Source organism: Choloepus didactylus, chromosome 7, assembly GCF_015220235.1.
Source record: "Choloepus didactylus isolate mChoDid1 chromosome 7, mChoDid1.pri, whole genome shotgun sequence".
Lineage (NCBI taxonomy): Eukaryota > Metazoa > Chordata > Mammalia > Pilosa > Megalonychidae > Choloepus > Choloepus didactylus.
This window is the reverse complement of record NC_051313.1, coordinates 142,353,012-142,376,383: the sequence shown is the minus strand read 5'-3', so window position 1 is coordinate 142,376,383 and position 23,372 is coordinate 142,353,012. Positions and strand designations below refer to the sequence as shown.

The 23,372-nt window shown below is 38.1% G+C and overlaps 1 protein-coding gene across 1 annotated transcript in view; it reads right to left on the bottom strand.

The window, feature by feature from the left end:
- Positions 1-23,372, bottom strand: part of ELOVL2 (ELOVL fatty acid elongase 2) — an 81,863-nt gene that overhangs the window by 3,843 nt on the left and 54,648 nt on the right. Inside the window, exons 2-7 of the mRNA XM_037844309.1 lie at positions 13,870-13,933; positions 8,010-8,197; positions 5,043-5,120; positions 3,999-4,170; positions 1,598-1,722; positions 969-1,103 (exon numbers count right to left, since the gene is read on the bottom strand). Coding sequence (XP_037700237.1) covers positions 969-1,103; positions 1,598-1,722; positions 3,999-4,170; positions 5,043-5,120; positions 8,010-8,197; positions 13,870-13,933 — 762 coding nt within the window. The remainder of the gene's footprint in view (positions 1-968; positions 1,104-1,597; positions 1,723-3,998; positions 4,171-5,042; positions 5,121-8,009; positions 8,198-13,869; positions 13,934-23,372) is intronic.

Here is a 23,372-nt window from a genome sequence, read left to right as displayed (position 1 = left end):
TACAAAGCCTCCCAGTCCAAGAGCTGAAAAGCTGTCAAAAGTTCAGTTCCCACAATTGTACTTTGTATGAAACTGTTATGGGTTAACTTTCAGCAAATGCAAACTAAAACGTTCATTTCCCACATTTGTGCTCTGTGTAAAATCACCACGAATTAACCTTCAGCAAATGCAAACTAAAAAATAAGAAAGTGCTTCTTGTTTGAGGGAAAAAAAACAATTGAATACAATTTCAAAAGTACTGGTTAGAATATAAATGTATGCTTTTATTTTTTTCATAAAGCTTTCCATTTTTCCTGTCCACAAAGGAGAGCAATTTAAAATTGACAACCACCTGAGGCCTGTGCTCTATTACTGCTTTCATGAGTTCTTGTACAATAGTCATTTTGAAAGCGCAATATTGAAGCTCTCTTCCACTTAAATTGTAATTAAAAAGAAAATGATACTTGATAAAGTAAATGTGATCTTCCCACACTGGTTTGCCTGAAAGGATTTTTCTTCCATCTAAACAGTGAGCCTATAACATCACACTAGCAAATATGGTAATAATTTTTTAATACTAAAATCATTAAACCCATGTTTTTCTCCATTCATATAAACTTCCTGGACCTGTATTACTATAAACAGTGATTAAATTTCAGATGTCAGACTTTGGTTGCATGGTGCAAATACATGATGCAAATGAAGAACCATATGTAAAGCTAATAATATTTTTGATAAATCTTTATATGCATGCACTAAAAAATGTTGAATAGAATGCCCACTAAATTAATAAAGTGGTTATCCTTCAAGGAGTTAGGAAATTTCGTATTTTACTCTGCATCTGTTGTAGGAATTATCAACAAGCATGTACTACTCTAATTTTTAATCAAAAAAATTAAATGAATACATAATGCAAAAGTGCACAATCTATTTTTTTTAGTTAAATAGTTACATTCAGTTTTACCGCGGAATCTTTACATTCCACTTACCTGGACGTAAAAATTTAAGAACAGGATGACCAACGTGAGCATGTAAGATGACTGGAAGATAAGGCAACCGAAGGGAAAGCCGCAGGGTCTGACGACAGCGCTCATGGTGTGCGTGATGGTGAGCACGAACTGAACCTGCCGGGGGTGGAGAGGGCCTGGCTGGGAGGGTGCAGGGCTCTGAGAGCCCCGGGAAACCACCCTCACAGTTATAAATTTAGACGCCCACCGCTATTACTCCCTAAGTTTTGCGGGAATAAAACAAGAAAGTGCAGAAGCAGTCCTCTATTCTATTTAGGAGTTTTATTTGATATTAGTAAATATATAAAACTGCCTTTTATTAATTTTCTCTTGGAAAAGTAGGAGTTAATGTATATGTTAATTTTATAAAGTATTCATCTACATTTCAAAGTAAGGTACCTCCCATTATAAGCAAATTGTATACACACAGGACAGTTTAACACAAAAGGGTTAATTCTTAAAAGGCCATTTTGGAGAAAAATAGGAAGCCTCAGCACACATAAAAAGCCTCCCTTCTAAGCCTGGATGTCTGTTTTCCTTCCCCCATACATGAGAACATTTGAACGCTTTCACGTGGAGAAGAGGTGAAAGATGGGTTAACGTTAACATACCAGTTGAGCCTGCGTGAGGTATTTCTTCCACCAGAGATACTTGTGCATAGATGGAAACACAGAGAGCCCATAGTAGGAGTACATAAGGATGTGGATGAAACTGTTCAGTGTTGGTCCAAAGAAACCTATGAGAGAACATGAAAATTACTCTCTTCTAGAAAGTACTGTTTATTCTTCTTATCAAATGAGAGTCCTCTTGTGCATCACAAGTTGAAAATGAATAAACAAATGTGGCACTGTTACAAAACAAAGGTCACCCTGATCACTGTGCCATTACTCTAGGATCCAGCAAAACTCCCCCAGGTTGAGCCTTTCAGCCAGAGTGTCAGCCAAACAGGTAACTCCTGATTTGCAAACGTTCTGCCGTTTCTTTAACTGTCATTACTGTCAGCTAAGAAATACTAGTTTAAAGCTGGTGGCCTTTGATGAGCCCTTTTATTCTGAATGATTTCAGTATATAGCTGAATAGAATGCTAGAGAGACAAAGAAAATATGCTGTGTTCTTCATAAGTAAGTAAGTAACTTCCACTCGGAGGCCTAAGAACCGGGAGATGGAAGATGAGAGGATGGGGGAGAGGGAAAGCCCAGCAGGATGACAGGGCTGGGCTGAGGAGAGACTGGCCAGTGGGACCCTCCCAGCAGCAGGGCCACCTGACAGATTTTTCTTAGGAAAAATGTGGGGTACTTGCTGTGCTAAGCTGTGCTGTACCACCACCCGTCCCCTACGCCCCATCTTCATTTCCTCCATCACCACCTGCAATGAGGGTGAATGGAACTCGAGGAAACCAAGAAGGGCTATGTTCTATGTTGGGTTCGCTGAGGGTCAAAAGGGTGGATGTGTTGGAAAGAGAGGACATTTATTAGCTATGTTGCCTTGGATAGGTTATTTTACCTTGTGAAATAAGTTTTCTCATCTGTAAAATGGGCAAATAATAACCACTCTTAAGATTGTGATGCGATTAACTGAGATAATGTAAGACTAAGTAAACTAAAAAGTACTGCACATATACTAGCTAATTAATCTATGTAAATGCTCTAACCTGGTTTTCTAATCCTGTGTTAGAGATCTGGATAGACAAATGCATGTCAATGAACTAAGAAACAAAATACAATACCACGCACAAAGTAAATGCTCAACAAATACTGGCTGGAATGAGTTGTGAAGGCAGGTTTATTTATATGAAAAGATAATTTCGAAGTGCCAGGTAGTAGCAACAACAGTAGTGATATTTCTTTATCTACATAGGCTTGTGTTTCCATGGATAGACAACAAAAAATGGTTTCTGCTTTTAATTTTAATAATAATCTACACTGAAAGGAATTTGTTACATGCCTAATACGCTCATCACCAGAATCTCTGTTTACATAGTGACTGTGAGGTGATCTGGAATGACACTGTTGAAAATCATAACATACCTAACCTTGATAATTCTCCTTTGATATTGACTATAATCGTCTTTCCTTGATAACTGAACTCAAGAAGCTAGATTCCGTCTAGGAGAGCTGTAAAAGCCCGTCTTTCTGCCCACTCCACCTGCAGCAGTGTCCTCCTTCACACCGTGGCTGTAGATGACACCTTTGGTTACGGATATATTCCAGACACCCTGGTAATTTCTTCTAATAATATGTCTATTAGATTCTAAAGCCTAGAACAATATCATTTTGACCCAAGTTTTACCTGTTCTGAACTTTCAAAGAACATTTTGAAATTCTTGGGAACAAGACAGTAAGCATCAAATAGAAAATACTGCTTTCTCTAGTTCAATGTTTCTTGAACTGCAGGTCATAACTGATCCATTAGTGACTGAAGTCACTGTAGTGAGTTGTCACTAGTCTTTTAAAAGAGTAAAACAGAATTATCAATACAGAGCTAGGGTAACTACCACTTCGTCAAATCTTTGATTTATACAAAAACATATATATGACTGAGGGCATGAGATTACGATGTCAAATGTATTTCTTTTTGTAGTTACTGCTCTGGTGGCTCTCTCAGAGATGAAAACTTCATTTTTCAGAATGGAAAACCCAGAGCCCTGAAAGTTGAGATGACCCCATCTGTATCACAGTGAAGTGGTGACTGAGGAAGGTGCTGTATTTCCACAGCAGGCACAGAAGTTGCTGGCACTGGAGTAAAACTGCTCCTGCTGGGGTCTGTGCTTTGTGCTTTGTGCTTCTGACCACCACATTTGGTGCACACAAAAGAAAAATCCAGATTTACCCAAGTGTCGAAGACCAGAAACTAAACCACCCTGGCTGACTCGTACTCACTGTTGTGACAATGTAGGCTGTGCTCTGGCCTCCCTTGGCTCTCTCCAGACCAGTCTGCAGAGCTCAGCACGAGAGGCTCAGCAGCGGTCCCAGAAGGCTCCGTCCCACAGCACTGAAAACATAAGGTACTCACTCTGTCCACAAGGTATCCAGTTCAGAACACACCACCAGATGTTGAACATAGAGGCGTGATGATAGACGTGAAGAAAAGTAATCTGATTGGTTTTTTTCCGCAAAACAAAGAAAATTGTGTCCAGGAACTCTATTGATTTGGAGAAATAGTACCACCATAGCACTTTGGCTACCTATGAGGATATTAAAAAGGAAAAAGAAAGTGATATGTGATAATGTTCTTCCTGCCACCCAGTCAGCAGCCTGAGGGCATCGTTGGTGTGTCTCTTCTGTGTTTTCTAATGATAGCAACATTGTCCTTTCCTTATAGTATGTCTACACCACAGTCTCAAGAAAGCAATGCTGGTCTTATTATTAATCATAGCAACAAAAAACTGCTGCAGGCAGTTTCAAAGTACTTGAAATAATAATTCTTTGGATGGTTATGTCAACAACTTAATCTATTGGTATACTCATTTGTTTTAGTTTGTTTCCAATTTTGGGGGGTGCGGCTGCCTTGTTTTCTTTTTTACTTAATTTTGTTTTGTTTTATAATTATGTAAAATACTTAATGGATCCACCATGAAGTATAATGTAAAGTACATTCAAGGAAGCCTAACTTCCACCGCTGTCTCCTCCACTCTGATCCCTCCCCACAAAGGAAAGCATTTTTACTGACTTTGGTTTATCCAGCCATTGCTTCTTTTTAAAAATGTAAGCAAAAACATATACACAGATGTATATTCATATTTTTCTCCATTTCTTACACAAAAGGTACCACACTATAAACACAGTTCTGCAAGTTACTCTTTTTCAGTTAAATATATCCTGGAGATTTTAACAGTATAGAGATCTTCCTCATTCCGTTCTGTAGAGACATTTATAACATGGTTTATGCCACGGTTAATTAGGTTAGTTCCCTAAAAATGGACACTTGGAGAACCAAGTTTGTTACCTACTCTTTCTTTCTCATCCCAGCCCCAGGCTTGTATCTGAGAGGAGAAGGCCGCCTCTCCATCTCAATGAGAGGTGGTTTATAGATAGTTGATCTGCTCTAACAGCTCACCCGAACATCAGCTTCCCCTGCACTGGCAAGATCTTGACACTGTAAGTTGTAGCCTCCTTCCCAACTGGAGAGAATGAGCTGCCCAAGAAACAAGGGAAAAACATATCAATACAAGAATTTGGACCCCAACTTGAATTTTCCATGCATGTTTCTGAATAGCCTCTACTCAAGGTTTCAGTAGAAACATCCCAGAATTTGAGTCTGACTTGATACTGTCCTCAAACACAATTATCAAATGATTTAATTCTTGCTGTTGAACTGAAATCAATGGTAAACACATCAATTAATATATTTTACTTCTAACCATTTACATCAGCCCAAAGTAACAGAACTTAGCTATCATTTGAGTAACAAAATATTTCATGTAAGGAATTACCTAGTCCTGTATTTCCACAAGTATAATGTAAAATTAATTGAATATAAAATGTGAGGAAACTGTACTAAAATTTTAATATTTTATATTGGTTTATATATATTATTTTTATGCATACTCTGCATACAGGAATAGAATCACTCTTTGAATGAGGAGAAGACCAGGCACATTCTCTGCTTCAGGCAGATTTCTCCAGGCAGCCCCTCTCCCTGCGGCACCGCTGCAGGATGACCTGGCAATGTAATAACTGAATAGCAGAACGAAGCAGCAAAACTACCAGAGGTTCTAGCTACCTCACTCTGGGCCATTTCTAATCTCCAAGGTGTGTTTGGTGCACAGGAATCATCCAAGCTTTGTGTTGAAGAGAAGGAAACAAGACTCCCAAACAGGATTACAGCTTAAGGAGGTGTGGGCTCATCACTCCGAATCATATGTAGAATCCTTTGGCTTCTCCCCACATCCACCACCTTAATTCAAGCCACTAGCATTCACTGCCTATGGTACTGCAATCATCTGCTAACTGGACTCTTGGCTTCCATTCTTGCCTCCAACTCACCCTCCATGGTCTGTTCTCCATGTAGCAGCCAGTGATCTATTGTGTGTGTGTGTTTTACTACAGAAGTTGTGGATTTACAGAACAACCATGCAAAAATTATAGAATTCCCATACACTACTCCACCACCAACACTTGCATTAGTGTGGAAAATTTTTTACAATTGATAACACTTTTTTACTTGTAGTTACATTTGTTGCAATTGATGAATGATTTAAAGTAGTACTATTACTACCATCCAGAGTTTACGTAGGGGTATTTCCCCCACCCCATATTCCCGATCTATTATTTTTTTCATGCACGTCTTTATTTTATTACTCATCTACCCATACACTGGATAAAGGGATTGTCAGTCAAGGTTTTTACAATCACATGGTCACATGATAAAAGCTATACAGTTATACAATCATCGTCAAAAATCAAGCCTACTGGATTACAGTTCAACAATTTCAGGTATTTCCTTCTGGCTATTCTGATACACTAGAAACTAAAAAATATCTATATAATGAGTCAGTAGTCACAGTGATCTATTTTGAAAGAGAGAACATATCACTTCCGTCATTAAAATCCTCCAAAGGCTTTCCATTACACTTAGAATAAAAGCCAAGTTCCTTATAAGGCCCTATAGGATCTGCTTCTTCTCTATCTCATCCTGAATCGTCCTCTCCTCCGTCTGGTATGCCTTAGCTATGTCCATATTCTGTTTCCATTTTATAGGAAAGTTACCTAAGGTTCAAAGAGCTAAAGTAACTCCTCTAAAATTACAGAGAAAGTGGTAGCTGAAATTTGAATTTGGGTCTTCTAATTCCACTCTACAAAGCTTCCTCCAATCAGGCCCTTTTGATGCAGGTGCAACTTCCAAAGCAACCCAGGGAAGAGTATCTTTCCCTTTGCTATAAAGAGAAACTAACTCCATAAATTACTGTCTTGCAAGCTGGTTTAGAAGAGAGTGAACTAAAATTTATCTACTAAACAACTTCAAAAAGAAGTAAATTTATGAGCACCTGTGTATTATGATCTTAGGGTTGTCAGCACGGCTTTCCTGATCCCAAAGTCTTATCGCCTGCATTCCAAATGATGCCTAAAATTCTATTAGAGTTTCATTCCAGTCATTTAAGGTAATGGTTATTAATAATTATTAAACTGTGCATACTAGAATAATTCACAGAATAAACTATGGATGAGAGAACCTATATTTTAAGTCAAGGATTTATTTTATTTTAGAATTCAAGTATACAAGGGAGGCAGTTATACTTGGGCAATTATCAACCATTTATGCATTTTATAAATGATTTTATCATAACTTCTCCCTAAAAGAGATTCTGTAATGCTTTTGTTCCTTTTGTCTCTTCTTTTCTTGCTAGAGCAGGTTTATTTAACACTGTAAGATTTCCCCTTTTAAGACAGTACAACACTGGTTGTATTGGCAGGGCAATCATTACTTGTTCTTTCTCTTGTAAAATTATCTGGTTTGGTGCCTTATCAAAGAACAGGGAGTGTGTGATGTCGCAGAGCAGCTAGAGCTGAGCTGGAAAGTCAGCTTGGGCCCCCTGAAGTCGGCCTGAGGAATAGGAGTGCACTGCCTCGGTGGTCAGAGGATGGGACGAAAATTCTTTAAGGGAACACGTAGCTGCACTTCAGTCAAACTAACTGCATTTGGTATTTAAGTCAATTGAAAAACCATGCTGTTCTTCAATGGTCGTCTATTCTCAAGGAAGTCATGGGACTTTTCTAAGCCTCAGTATCATGATCTGTAGAAGGAGAAATTTTTAACATGATCTTCAAAGGCTTTTTCAGATCTAAATTGTGATTCTAAGTTACAGTGAAAGACGGAGGACTTAAAAAACACTGAGGGGGATGAAAATATTCAAGATAGAGATAAGGATTCCTAGTACTTCCTGAAGGGATGATATCAAACAAGTTCTTAAGATCTTAACGAATGACACTGATAGCAACCTTGGAGAGCTCAGCTATGCTAGATTCAATTGCTTTTAAAAATGGCTCACTTCTGGAAGGCAGCTTTAGCTGCATGAACACTTACCTCTGCCAGCATATATACGGAGAGAAGTGTGATTCCAAGATTGTACAAGGTGAGGATCCCCCTGAGAGAGAGAGCAGGCCTGTTCTTCATATACTTGTTACCCAACCAGATTGAAAGCAGGTACATAACAGTGAGAGAGAAGGTGGGAAGGTAGGAGTCCAGCATGAACCATCCTCTGACTCGAGAATCTGAAAAGAAACACGATAAAAATCCTGAATAACAATTTTGTTCATTTTATAAAATATCACACATTTTGTTTAAACTTACCAAATACAACAGGAAACAAAGTATCATTAAGTAAACTGCATTTGGGTTATAGGAGTTCAGAGGAAGAAGAAGACAGTGGGGGCTGGATAGTTAAGGAAGTTTTCATGGAGCAAGCAGCTTAAGACCACTGAATGAGGGGAAGAACAACTCAAAGGTGGGAAGCAACAGTTCTGGAACATCTAGTTCAGAACAGTCACTGTGTTTCTTCACTCTAAATTAACACGAGGTTAGTATTTTGCGAAAGGCCCTCAATAGTAAGAAGCAGAGCCGGAATCTGGATTCACACCCGACTCCTAACTTGTTGTACCTTGCTGCTGTCCTCCCAGGGAGAAGACCTCAGCAGGCAGGGGAGAAAAAGCAATACTGATATTGTATCTTAATTCTGAAACCCAGATTCTCCAGCATTTGCCTAGATCATTGTGCAGGAAGCCAGGAATGGGTTTAGAGTTCAGCTGATCCAAACAGAGCAATGGTGGCCTGGGATTTTGGTAAGGCAAGCAAGGGAAACTGAAGATAGCAAAAGACAAAGCCTTGGGGCTGATGATTTGGAACTAGCACAGGAAATAAAACCAAGGAGCCGGACCTGGCCATGGTCTAGATGTACAAACAACTGGGTGGCAAGAACCTAGATACATCAAGTATGTCCCTTACACTGGGAAATTAAAATTGTAAAAGCTGAATAAAATCCACATGATGGATCTATAATATAATTAGTAACATGTGAAAATAATTGTAGGCACAAAATGATCAGTTGTCTATTTGTTTGCTCTTTTGGTTTGTTTAAAGAAAAAAATAATTTGGCCCAGAATTATAAAAAATTCCATGCTGTTTTTAATCTCTGTGAATGGAGTTAGAGGAGCTGGTTTCCTCTGAAGATAATGCCTCTTCTGGATTTCTCTGGCTCTCTCTCAGTCTCAGTCCCTCTTCTCGGGCTACCCTATCTATACAAGCTTTTCTTTAAATGCCCCACCCTAAAGACAGAGTAGCATTTCTACAAGGAAAGTGTCCTCCCAAGCTCTTGCTGTCCTATCAGCTATTCTGTAGACTTCTTCCATTTGTGACAGAGATGAAAAGAAAGTCAGTATTAATGTGACTGACAGTTGGTACGTTTCATACAACTAGCTCATAATCACTTGTCACAGAAGTTTGTGCTATATGCCACTTCCCAAAGTTCATCTCCATATCTAAATCCTACTCATCCTTAATGGCCAGATGAAGGTCCTGCCTTCTGAAGGGAGCCATTTCCCTTCATAACTGTAGCTCTTCATTTGCATAAACAATTATTTTATCATTGATATATTATTATGGCTATTAGTATAACTACCATTTACTGGACACTTACTCTGTGCCCAGCACTTTTCTAAACTCTTTTACATGCATTAACATTTAATTCTCAAAACAATTATATTATGTAGGGTGGTATTATTATCTCCAGTTTACATTTGATAAAAACTGAGCCAGAGAGGGTAAAAAAAAGTAAAAACAAACAAACAAAAAACAAACAAAAAAACCACTCACTAACCTGCTACCCCACCTCCTGCTATTTCCATGGTTTAGTACATAATTACTTTACAATCGTATCAGAGTGATAGTTCTACTTCCCCATCTGGAGCACATGCTCCATGAGACAGGGACTAGGTCCTACATTTTGGTTCCGTCTTGCTTCAAAATTATATCCATTTAGTGCTGAGTTGAGAGGAAACGTTCATTAAATATGTATCAGTTGGTACACTGAGTCAACAACGTATGTAAAACTAACAGAGCACTCGAAGTTTCCCTTTCCTTTGGCCATGGTCTTGTGAATGTTTGCTGCAGTTAAGAACTGTTAAGGATGATCATAATTATTTATCAAAATATAGGAGCAAATACTTGTAATAACATTTGTTATCTTTAAGATTTGAGAAGTGTTAGCTGTGCATCTCTCACATATTTTTCCAGAACATCCCTTGATGGTACTAACACGGAGTGAGTACAATCAGAAAGCACTGGGGACATTAGATGTTTACTAGGTGACCTGCCAGTCAATCTAAGCTTTTGTCACTTTCAAGAAGGGATAAAGATTACTGGCCTAGAGCCAGACGCCTGTCATGTGGAGGTCATCTGATTTGGTTAATTGTCAATTTTACAATCTCCTTTCTACAAAGGAAGCTTCCATAGAAATGACCAAAGCTGAGTAAAAATACTGCAAAACTATCCTTAATTGATCCCATATCTGCATAATTCCAGATCATGGGTGATCTTATGTCCAAGTTCAATTTGAACTTGGCTCAGAGAAATTGTTGCTTAACTCTTTAGTTTAAGTGCCAAATGGAATGCAGAGTCACCAAGAAGCTATAGCTCCTCCATGTGTCCTGCATGCCTAAAAGAAGGCCATGCCCTCTCCACTGAGCCAACTTCCCTACACACTAGAACTATAAGGTAGAGGAAACACTGATGTAGGCTGCTAAGATACAGCTGTCCTGTCCTGCCTGCCACTCCAGCATCAATAGGAGGAGAGAATGAGAAAAACGACCAAAAGGTACCTGAAAGTATTTTTTAAAAAAGCTCTATGCAGTCAGAGTATCGTATGAACTATATAAATAGCCATTCACTTATAATAGTTTATGGAACGTGTATAGAAACTGGAGAATGGTCTAATTAATCTTTAAGTCTCTGAGTGATTCTGTTTCAAGATTTTGAGAAACAGGAAAACCTCCTCTTTCCCCACCCTGGCCCTGCCACATGACAATGCTGAGGAATTAGGTTGTAGAAAATTGTGGATTTTCCAAGTTTTTGAACCAGTAAGGCTCAAGTGAAATGAAACATGCTGTCTAGATTTACTCATATGTGCAAAACATAGAGTGCTTAATATGTTCCAAGCCCTGGAGTTAAAATGGTGAGGAAAACATTCACAGTCCTTGCCCTTGGAGAGAAATAAATAATATTAAATATATGAAGGAAGTAAACAGGGGTTGTAATAGAGAATAATGAGGGGCCTGCATTTCAGTTGTCTTGGCTGCTCAAGTAAATACCATGAAATGGGTCAGGTTATGCAATGGTAATTTACTAGGAAGTCCAAACCAAGTTGTCATCAAGGCTATGCTTTCTTCCTAAAGACTGGAGTTCTGGAGCTGGCTGCTGGCGACCCTTGGTCCTTGGCTCCTCTGTCACATGGCAATGCACATGGCGGCCTCTCCTGGTATCTCTCTCTCTCTCTTCCCTCTTCTCTCTCTCTGAGAATTGGGGTGGCAGCACTCTCTCTGAACAACAGGGTGCAGGCCAAGCCCTCCAAGTCCCGAGGTGGACCTTTCCACACACAAAGGTGGGGTCCACTCTCTTGGCATGAGGAGATCTTTTTGGTCCAGATCTTGGCTTCCATGAGTTCTGCCCTTGGAGTCATTCTTCCTTCAGTCTATCCCTTCTCAGTTCCTTTCAGTAGAGGCTGCCAGTGGTTACGCTCATAAGAATTTCATAAAAAATTGGTCACCTTTGCATGTAGTTCACAGGGGTCCAAACCACCAGACAAAAGGATCTGCCACAGATCCTCTCTGGACAACTGCATTTCCAATCCTGACTTCCCCTAACATGGCTGACTGGTTCCATGTTCTGTTAAACCCTCACATGGAACATTATTCTCCAGGGACTTACTTCCTGAAAGCTCAGAGAGGTCCCTGACAGAGCCACTTCTGGCCCTTGTCTCAGAGCACAACTATCTGGATAGGCTCAGAATTTTGCAAACCATCAATTTCTGGTTTCTTTGTGCCCAGGAGTTCAGTTCACAACTCACCCCTTTCCTCTCTCATATTACTGCAAGCTGCAAGGAGAAACCAGGCTGCACTATCCACACTTAGCTTGGAAATCTCCTCAGCTAAATATCCTAGTTCCTCACTTCCAAGTTCTGCCTTCCATCCAACATCAAAAGTTAATTTTGGCACATTCTCTACCACTTTAAAACAAAGATTGCCTTTTCTCCAATTTCCAATAACACATTCATCATTTCCTTCTAAGGCCTTATCAGAAGTACCTTCAGCATCCAGATTTCTATCAACAGTCTCTTCAAAGCAATCTAGCCTTTTTCCTGTCACGCACCTCGTAATTCTTCCAGCCTCTACCTGTTATCCAATTCCAAAGTCATTCCCATATTTTTGGTATTTATAATAGCAGCACCCCACTCTCCTGGTACCAAAATCTATTTTAATTTCCTTGGCTGCTCAAGAAAATACCATGCAATGGGGTGGCTTAAACAATGGGGATTACTATCTCACAGTTTTTGAGGCTAAGAGAAAGTCCAAATCAAGACATCATCAAGGTGATGCTTTTTTCCCTAAAGACTGGCATTCTCGGGCTGGCTGTTGGTGACCCTTGGTCCTTGGCTCCTCTGTCACATGGCAATGCACAACAGTCTCTCCTGCCCTCTCTGTTCTCTTCCGGGTTCTGCTGAATTTCAGCTTCTGGATTCCTGTGGCTTGCTTTCTTTCTCTCTGTCTGAGTTTCATTTTGCTTATAAAGGACTCCAGTAATAGGATTAAGACTCATCCTGATTGAGGTGGGCCACACTTTAACTGAAATAACCTCATCAAAATGTCCTACTTATGATTGGTTCATGCCCACACGAATGAATTAAGTTTAAGTTTTTCTGGGGTACAAACAAGTCCAAACCAACACAGCCTGCTTTAGATAGGACATCAGAGAAAGCCCACCTGAGAAGGTAACATTTAAGCTAATACATTAAGTATGAGAAGCCACTAACTATACTGGGGGCTGGGGCAGGGTAGAAGACACTGGAAGGAGTGGGGTGCATTCCAGGCACAGGGAACAGCAGACAAAAGAATTTTACACACTTGAAGAACAAAAAGAGGTCTAGAGTGGCCATATCAAAGTGAGGGAGGAAGAGTGGAAGTGACTGGTTGGACAGGTGAGCTGGGGCTAGACAATACAAGGTACTTAGTCCATGATAAGAAGTATGATTTTATCCTAGAGGTATTAGGAAGACATTGATGAGTTTTAAACTAGAGTATCATCCAATATGCTTTACGTTTTTGAACTATAATACTGGCTGATAATAAATGGTTGAAAGAGGGCAAGGGTACAAGAGGGGACTAGTTGGAAAGCCACTAGAATGGTCTAAATGACTGCTGATGGGGCAATGATGGAGAAATTTCTGAGCTCAACCTCATGGCCCTGGGCAGAGAAAGGTCACACATCTTTAAAAGAAATTTATCTAGATGTGTAACCACAGAAATGTCATTATCTAACTGCATTTGGGGAAGGTGTAAGGTGAATGGTGATGAAGGTGAGCCAGAAGTAGATTAGTTTAGAAGGAGAGTTACAACCTGACTTTGGTAGCCAGAAAACACCAGAGGAAAGTATTGCATTTCATTCCATTCCTGCTTCCTGTTATATAGATCGTCTTTAATCCAAGGACAATGTAAGCAGGAGGGGACGTAGGGGCCTTCTGTAAGTTCTGGGAGAAGTATATCAAAGGTAAGGAAACTTACATTTCTAAATGTTAAGTAACATTATTTTTAAGACATCAGAAACTGCATAATTATAGAAATTAAATGGCAATCTTCTTAGTGTTCCTTCCACATTAAATCCTCAAGTAGTCACTCACCTCGAGGTCCAAACATATTGTCTAAAAAAGCATTGATTTCATCATCAATGGCCTTTAGATGCTCCTGAAAAGATAAAGAAAAAATGATTTAAGTGGTTTTTTTGGAAACTCAAAACAAACTACTACCAACAACAACAACATATAGTTGACAGCATCTCCCACAGCCCCAGAGCCAAGGACTTTTGACTGAAATAATTAGATGTAAGGAAAGTGGACCATTACTTTTCTTCAGCTAGTAAGGATCCGGAAGGAAACAATTCCTCTTACAGTTCCTTAGGCAAAGAGGGTCCTGAAAAGCTGGTCAGTGCATTTAAACATTGAAGAGTTATTGACCTTAATTCCATTTACATCTAAAATGCTTTGAGGCATAAACTGTTCCATAACCAACTTCTATTGTTGTAATTAATAGGAGCTGTGTGTAAACAGCAGAGAAAATCTATACCCTTAGGATATAAATGCAATTTTTAAATGAAAATTCAGCTGGATTGCATTTTGCAAAGCTTTAAAGTAGGCTTAATTTCAAGTAAGGAAATTAAGCACTAAAGCTATTTTTTTCATTACCTTTCTATTTTGTTGTTTTTAAACACTTTTTAATATTGCAATAAAAATTGTCCCTCTGGTACATCAGATTAATTATTGCCACTTTAATTGGATTCGGTTTGGGACTTGGAAAATTGTTGCTAAGAATCTTAAGGTTGATAGGTTGGCTTTTGCCTCTTGATTCAGCACCTATTAATGCTTATCTACTATCATACTGACCTCCTCAAGCTCAGGGAAAAAAGACAGCACTATCCAGTGTTCCTAGGAAAGAGTCCTGAGAGAAGCTTTGGGCCAGCGGATTGTCCTTTACTCTATGTGAGTTCAGTCTGGTGGCCTTCAGGAAGTTCAAACAAAACATGCTCTATAGTTGAGAGCTGGAGTGCAGTTAAGACACCAAAAGCATCTATCTCTTAAAGAAAAATTAAGTGCCAAAGAGGAGAAATGATATACTGGTATCTGAAAAAGTATCTGCACATTCGGTGACTGGCAAATACTATTTGGACCTATCCCTGACTTTGATCTGGGAGAAGTTTCAAGGAAAGTTTTATCTTTGGACACTTTGGGAAGGTTGAGAAGGAGGATGGGGATTAGAGACTAACATTTATTGGCACTTACTCCTGCTGGCCAGTGTATTAGGAACTTTATTTTCATTATTTCATAATATCTCTCTAAAGCATCTGGGCTAAACAAAGCTTTGAAGTTCTTAGACTGTTTTTTTTTTAATCTTCATTTTATTGAGATATATTCACATACCACGCAGTCATACAAAACAAATCGTACTTTCGATTGTTCACAGTACCATTACATAGTTGTACATTCATCACCTAAATCAATCCCTGACACCTTCATTAGCACACACACAAAAATAACAATAATAATAATTAAAGTGAAAAAGAGCAATTGAAGTAAAAAAGAACACTGGGTACCTTTGTCTGTTTCCTTCTCCTATTTTTCTACTCATCCATCCATAAACTAGACAAAATGGAGTGTGGTCCTTATGGCTTTCCCAATCCCATTGTCACCCCTCATAAGCTACATTTTTATACAACTGTCTTCGAGATTCATGGGTTCTGGGTTGTAGTTTGATAGTTTCAGGTATCCACCACCAGCTACCCCAATTCTTTAGAACCTAAAAAGGGTTGTCTAAAGTGTGCGTAAGAGTGCCCACCAGAGTGACCTCTCGGCTCCTTTTGGAATCTCTCTGCCACTGAAGCTTATCTCATCTCCTTTCACATCCCCCTTTTGGTCAAGAAGATGTTCTCTTTCCCACGATGCCAGGTCTACATTCCTCTCCAGGAGTCATATTCCACGTTGCCAGGGAGATTCACTCCCCTGGGTGTCTGATCCCACGTAGTGGGGAGGGCAGTGATTTCACCTTTCAAGTTGGCTTAGCTAGAGAGAGAGGGCCACATCTGAGCAACAAAGAGGCATTCAGGAGGAGGCTCTTAGGCACAATTATAGGGAGGCCTAGCATCTCCTTTGCAGCAACCGTCTTCCCAAGGGTAAAACCTATGGTAGAGGGCTCAACCCATCAAACCACCAGTCCCCTATGTCTTAGACTGTTTTTTTAATCTTTGGTTTCCATGTATGACATCTTAGGAAACCTCCAGACTTGAGAAAGGTCGGTTACATAATAGCTCAGTGTGACAAAATCTGATCTGTGTTACCACCAGAACAGGGCAGCTCTGTCCAGAGGCGTCTCATACTTGAGCAAAGAAGGTTAACCTTACTGATGTTCCCATCTCATAGCAAATACCAATGAAATCTTCCCTCCATTTCCACATCCACTCACAAATGTTTAAAACTTTTCAGTTTGTTTGCTAAGGTTCAAAATCCATTCTCCAACATCTATAGAACTAAGAACACTTTAATTAAAGGTCACAAAGCTTGTATTATTACTACAATCTTGCATAAATTTTGTTACAGTGGAAGAAGAGTAGAAACAAAAGAAAAGTAGGAAAGCAAAGGATATTTAAGAGGGGGTAGACATGAAGAGATAGCTGAGAATGAAAGAGATGAATGAGAAAGGGGCAGTCCATTCTTTCATTCATTAATTTACTGATTCATTAACAAATTATGTGAGCATTACTTTGTGCCAGCACTATTAGATGCTGAAACATGAAGTCAAATGACTTGGTTCTTACCTTCACATAGTCTGCAGTCTAGAGAGCATAATAGACAAGTAAATCAGTGATTACAGTACTAGAGTCTTAAATATCATGAGATTGGGTTCCAGTGATGTTCTAAAAGAGCAGAGAAAGAACTTTAATTTAGAAGGGGGAGAAAAGAAGGTGTCCCACCACATGATGAGTTCTCTATGCTGTTCCCAAGCCTGGGGATAGTTGTCAAAGGTTGATACTCCTGTGGGAATACTGTCAGTCGGTCTATCATGTATTTGAATAACCTAAAAATGTTCACATTTGTGAACAAAATTCAAAAGTTCAGAGGATGGCTACAAGTGGACATGTAAATATATATATAAAATTCCTTGTCTTCCATGCAACTGACTTAACACAATGTGTACAACTGTTTGTGTTGTACAGTCCCATGGATTTTTCTTAAACTGTTATTCAAGTAACATATATACTACCTAAATTTCCCCTTTTACCCACACTCAAATAGATAATTTAGTGCTGTTAATCACATTCACAATGTGGCATTACCGTCACCACCATCCATTATCAAAACTTTTCCATCATCACAAATAGAAACTATGTACAATTTAAGCATTAACTCCCTATTCCCTGTGCCCACCCTGTCCCCAGGTAACCTATATCCTGGATTCTGACTCTATCAGTTTTCTTACTCCTATTATTTCATATTAGTGAGATCATACAATATTTGTCCTTTTCTGTCTTGCTTATTTCACTCAACATGATGTCTTCAAAGTTCATCCATGTTGTTGCATGTATCAGAAATTCATTCCTTTGTACAGCTGAATAATATTTCATTGTGCACATATACCACATTATTTTTATTCATTCATTGGTTGAAGGACACCTGGGTTGCTTCCATATTTTGGCAATTGTGAATAATGCCTTTATGAACATTGGTGTGAAAGTAACTGCTTTCGATTCTTTGGGATACATACCTAGAAGTTGAGATTGCTGGTCATATGGTAATTCTAGTTTAACTTTCTGAGGAACTGCCAAACTGTCTTCCAAAGCAGCTGCACCATTTTACATTCCAACCAGCAATGAATTCATGTTCCTGTGTCTCCACTTCTCCAACACTTGCAATTTTCCTTTTAAACAACATTAGCCATTCTAGTGGGTTGAAAACGGTATCACAGTATGGTTTTGATTTGCATTTCCCTAATGGCTAATGATGTTGAGCATCTTTTCATGTGATTTCTGGCCTTTGTATATCTTCTTTGGAAAAATGTCTATTCAACTCTTTTGCCCAGTTTTAATTGGGTTGTTTGTCTTTTAAGTTGTAGGAATTCTTTATAAATTCTGGATATTAAACCCTTATCAGATTTATGCTTTAAAATATTTTCTATCATGTACATTGTCATTTCACATTCATGATAAAGTCCTTTGATGAACAAATTTTTAAAATTTTGATGAGGCCCCTTTTATCTATTTTTTTCTCTTAATACTTATGCCTTGTGTATAAAGTTTAAGAAACCAGTGCCTAACAAAAGGTCCTGAAGATGCTCTCCTATGTTTTCTTCTATGAGTTTTATAGTTTTGGTTCTTATATTTAGGTCTTTGATCCATTTTGGGTTGTGGCATGAGTGTGAGGTAGGTGTACACCTTCATTCTTTCTATTTAGAGATCCAGTATTCCCAGCACCATTTGTTGAAGAGACTTTTCTTTCCTAATTGAGAGGTGTTCACCCTCTTGAAAATATCAGTTGGCCATAAACGTTGAGGGTTGATTTCTGACCTCTCAGTTCAATTTAATTTGTCTATATGTCTATCCTTGTGCCAGTACCGCGCTATTTTGATTACTGTAGCTTTGTAATAAGTTTTAAAATAGGGAAGTGATGATTAGGTTCATGAGTCAACTTGGCCAGGTGATGGTGCCCAGTTGTCTCGTCAAACAAGCACTGGCCAAACCCTTACTGCAAGGACAATTCATGGCAGGTTAATAAACCAGAAGGCTGATTTATTAAATCATCAGTCAATTTATTGCATCTGTGGCTGATTACATCCACAATCAACTTAGGGAGTGTCTTCCTCAATGAGAGAATCCAATCAGTTGTATTTAATCCAATCAGCTGAAGACTTCAAAGGGAAAAGAGAGAACTTTCATCTCTTCTTTGGCCTGCCAGCCTCTCCTGGGGAGTTCATCAAAGACCTTCATCAGAGTTGCCAGCTCACTGCCTGCCCTATGGAATTTGGACTTGTGCATCCCCACAGTTGCATGAGACATTTTTATAAAATCTCAAATTTACAGATATATCCTATTGGTTCTGTTTCCGTAGAGAACCCTAACTAATACAACCTCCAACTTCATTTTTCTTCTTTGTTTTCCTCTTCTTCATTTGGCCATTTGTGGCCCTTTACTCTTCCATGTAAATTGAATTGGCTTTTCCATTTCTGCAAAGAAGGCTGTTGGAATTTTGATAGGGATTACATTAAGTCCGTAAATCACTCTGCGTAGAATCAATGTCTTAACAATATTTAGCCTTACAATCCGTGAAAATGGTATGCTCTTTCATTTATTTAGGTCTTCTTAGATTTCTTTTAGCAATGTTTTGTTGTTTTCTATGTACAAGTCCTTTCCATCCTTGCTTAGATTTATTTGTTGATATTTCATTCTTTTAGTTGCTATTGTAAATGGAATTTTTTTACTTGATTTCTTCTTCCAACTGTTCATCACTAATATATACAAACACTACTGACTTTTGTATGTTTATTTGAACCCTACCACTTTGCTGAATTCATTTATTAGCTCTAGAAGCACTGTTTTTAGTTTTTCAGGATTTTCTATATATAGGATCATGTAATCTGCAAATAGGGAATGCTTTTCTTCTTCCTTTCCAATCTGGATACCTTTCTTTTTCTTGCCTAATTGCTCTGGCTAGAACTTCCAGTAAAATGTTAAGTAACAGTGATGACAGTGGGCATCCTTGTCTGTTTTCTGATCTAAGAGGGAAAGTTTCAGTCTTTCACCATTAAGTATGGTGTTAGCTGTGAGTTTTTCATATATACCCTTTATCTTGCTGAGGAATTTTCCTTCTATTCCTCGCTTTCTAAGAAGGGGTACAATATTTTTCTCCATCAATTGAGATTATCATGTGGTACTTTTTTGTTCATTCTCCTAATGTGGTGAATCACACAGATTTTTCTTATGTTAAACCATTTTTGCATACCTGGGATAAATCCCATTCAATGATGTGTATAAATCTTTCAGTGTGATGTTGGATTTGGTTTGCTAGTATTTTGTTGAGGATTATTGCATCTATATTCATAAGAGATACTGGTCTGTAATTTTCTTCTCTTATGGTATCTTTACCTGGCTTTGGTATTAAAGTGATATTGGACTCGTTGAATGAATTAGAGAGTATTTTGTGTTCTTTAATTTTTTTCAGAGTTTGAACAGGACCGATGTTAATTCTTCTTGGATTGCTTGGTAAAATTACCCTGTGAAGTCATCTGCTCCTGACATTTTATTTATTGGGAGATTTCTGAGTACTGATTCAATCTCTTTACTAGTTTGGTTTGTTTGTATTTCTTCTTGAGTCAGTATAGGTAGTTTGTGTATTTCTAGGAATTAGTCTACTTCCTATTTGTCTATTTCATCTAGTTTATCTCACTTGTTGGCATACACTTATTCATAGTATCCTCTTATAGTCCTTTTATATTTCAGTGGGGTCTACAGTACCGTACCCTTTTCATTTCTGATTTTAGTTATTTGCATTCTCCTTTATCTTCATCATTCTAGCTAAAGGTTTGTCAATTTTATCAATCTTCTCAAAGACCAACTTTTGGTTTTGTTGAATCTATTGTTTTTTCATTCTCTACTTCATTTATATTTGCTCTATTCTTTGTTTCCTTCATTCTCTTTGCTTTGGGTTTAGTTTGCTCTTCTTTTTCTAGTTTCTCCAGTTTTGAGGTTAGGTCTCTGATTAGGTATCTTCCATCTTTTTTAATGTAAGAATTTAGAGCTATAAATTTCCCTCTTAGCACTGCATTTGTTGCATCCCTTAAGTTCGGTATGTTGTGTTTTCATTTTCATTTGTCTCAAGATATTCTCTATTTCCTTTGTGTTTTCCTCTGTAACCAACTGGTTATTTAAGATTACGATGCTTAATTTCCACACATTTGTGAAGATTCCATTTATTCCTCTGTTACTGATTTCTAGCTTCATTCTATTGTGAACAGAGAAAATACATTGTATGGTTTCAATATTTTTTAATTTGTTGATAATTGTTTTGTGGCCTAAGATATGGTCTATCCCGAAGAGTGACCCATGTGCACGAGAGAAGAATGTGTATTCTGCTGCTACTGGGTGAAGGGTTCTATTTATGTCTGTTAGGCCTGGTTGGTTTAGAGTATCATTCAAGTCTTCTTTTACCTTTTGATCTTTGGTTTAGATGTTCTTTCCGTTATTGAAAATGGTGTATTAAAGTTTCCTACCATTAATCTAGACCTGTGTATTTCTCCCTATAAACCATCAATGTTTGCTTCTTATATTTTGGGAACTTGCTCTTAGATGCATATATAATTATTATGTCTTCTTATTGAATTGACACCTTTATTAGTATATAATGACCACCTTTGTCCTTTGTAACAGTTTTTGGCTTAAAGTCTATTTTTTTCAGAAATTGCAACAGCTACCCCAGCTCTTTTGGTTACTACTTACATGGAATAGGTTTTTCATCCTCTCAGTTTCAACCTTCTTATATCTTTGAATCCAAGATGAATTTCTTATAAACAGCATATAGTTTTCTCATGCTTTATAATCCATTCTGCCAAACTCTGCCTTTTAACTGGGGAGTTTAATCCATTTACATTTAAAGTCATTACTGATAATGCAGGGCTTTCTTCTGCTATTTTGCTATTTTGTGTTTGTAAGTCTTTTACCTTTTTTTGTCCCTCAATTCTTCCATTACTGCCTAATTTCATATTTATTTGGTATTTTGTATATTACCATTTTGAGTTCCTTCTAATTTCTTTCTGGATATATTTTTCATATTTTTAAATCATTTTCATAGATTAAAATTCAACACCGTAAATATATAACAATCATATTTGATTTGATACCAACTTGACTTCAATAGTATGCACACTCTGTTTCTTTCTATACTTCTCCATTCCCTGTGTCTTTTTTGTTCTTGCTACAAATTATATCATTGAACACTTTATAGTAAAAACCATAGATTTTTTTCATTATTTTTTATGTATCTGCCTTGTAGGAATAGAGTTACATAGCAAAGAAGCCCAATACAATGGTACTGGCATCTATAATTACTCATATGGTTACCTTTACTGGAAGTCTTTCTTTCTTTATGCTGCTTTGCACTACAGTCTAGTGTCCTTTCCTTTCACTCTGAAGAACTCCCTTTAGCACTGCTTATAGGGCAGGTCTCGTGGTGATGAACTCCCTCAGTTTTTGCTTATCTGGGGATGTTTTAATCTTCCTTCATTTTTGAAATAAAGTCTCAGCAGATATAAAATCTTTGTTGACAATTGTTTTTTTCCCAGCACTTGAAGTATTTCAAGCCACTGTTTACTTGCTTCCATGGTTTCTAATGAAATTGGCATTCAGTCTTATTGGTACTCACTTGTACATAACATGTTGCTCTCTTGCAAATTTCAGAACTCTCTTCTTCTCCTTTCTAATTCAAGAGTTAGACCAGCATATGTCAGGGCATATTTCTCTTCAAGCGTATCTTGTTTGGGTTTCTTACGGGTTCTCAGATGTGCATATTTACATCTCTTGCTGAGTTTGGGAAATTTTCTGTCATTTTATCTTTGAATATTCCTTCTGTGCCTTTCTTTCTTTCTTTTCCTTCTGGGGCTCTCATAATGTGTATATTGGTGTGGTTAATGGTGTTCAACAGGTCTCTTAGGCTATTTTCACTTCTTATAATTCTTTTTTCTTTCAGCTCCTCAGCCTGACTCATTTCAGTTTTCTTGTCTTTGAGTTCATTGATTCTTTATTCTGACAGCTCCAGTCTGTGTTGAAACCCTCCTGGGAATTTTTCATTTCATTTATTGTGGTCTTCAACTCCAGTAGTTCTGTTTGGTCCCTTTTCAAAATTTCTGTCTCTTTATTGAGATTCTCATATTGTTCATTAACTGTTTTCCTGATATCCTGTAGTTCTTTCTCTGTATTTTACTTCATCTCCTTGAGCATGCTGAAGACCTTTTTTTTAAAAAAGTCTTTGTTTACCATGTTCACCATCTGGTCTTCTTCACTGATGTTTTCTAGATTTTTATCCTCTTCCTTTTGATGAGCCATCATTTCCTGTTTGTACTGGAATCTTTTGTTGCAAGCTGGACATTTTTAATATTTTAAAATGTTAACTGTGATTTATTCTGTGAGATGTCTGTTTCTTGAATTTGTATCTACCTAGTGATATGATATTTTCTTGAGTGTCAGGAGGTAACAAAACCAAGCAAACCTAAACTTAAAACACCCTTCACTGTCTTTGCAAATTGGCTTTGTACTAGATGGTGCTCTCCTTCCAAGTCCAGCCCTCCTATCAAGAAGGTCAGCCCAAGGTGACTGCAAAATGCAGGGTCTTCTGTGTCTTTTTTCTGGGCCTGTGTCTTGACCTGGGCTTGTCCTTGCTAGTGTGTTAGGAGTTCCCATGATTACAGGAGTTTGAATTCTCCCTCTACTTCCCAGGAAACAGACTTTCTCCCTCTCAGGGATGTTCCATTTTGGAACTTAAAGCAAGGTAAGTCTTTGCCCCAGGATGCCTGCCTCAATTGTTTCTTACTCTGCTTTTGCTATCTCAAACTGCTTTTGCCTGGAGGGCAAATTCTGGGAGAGGGGGCACCC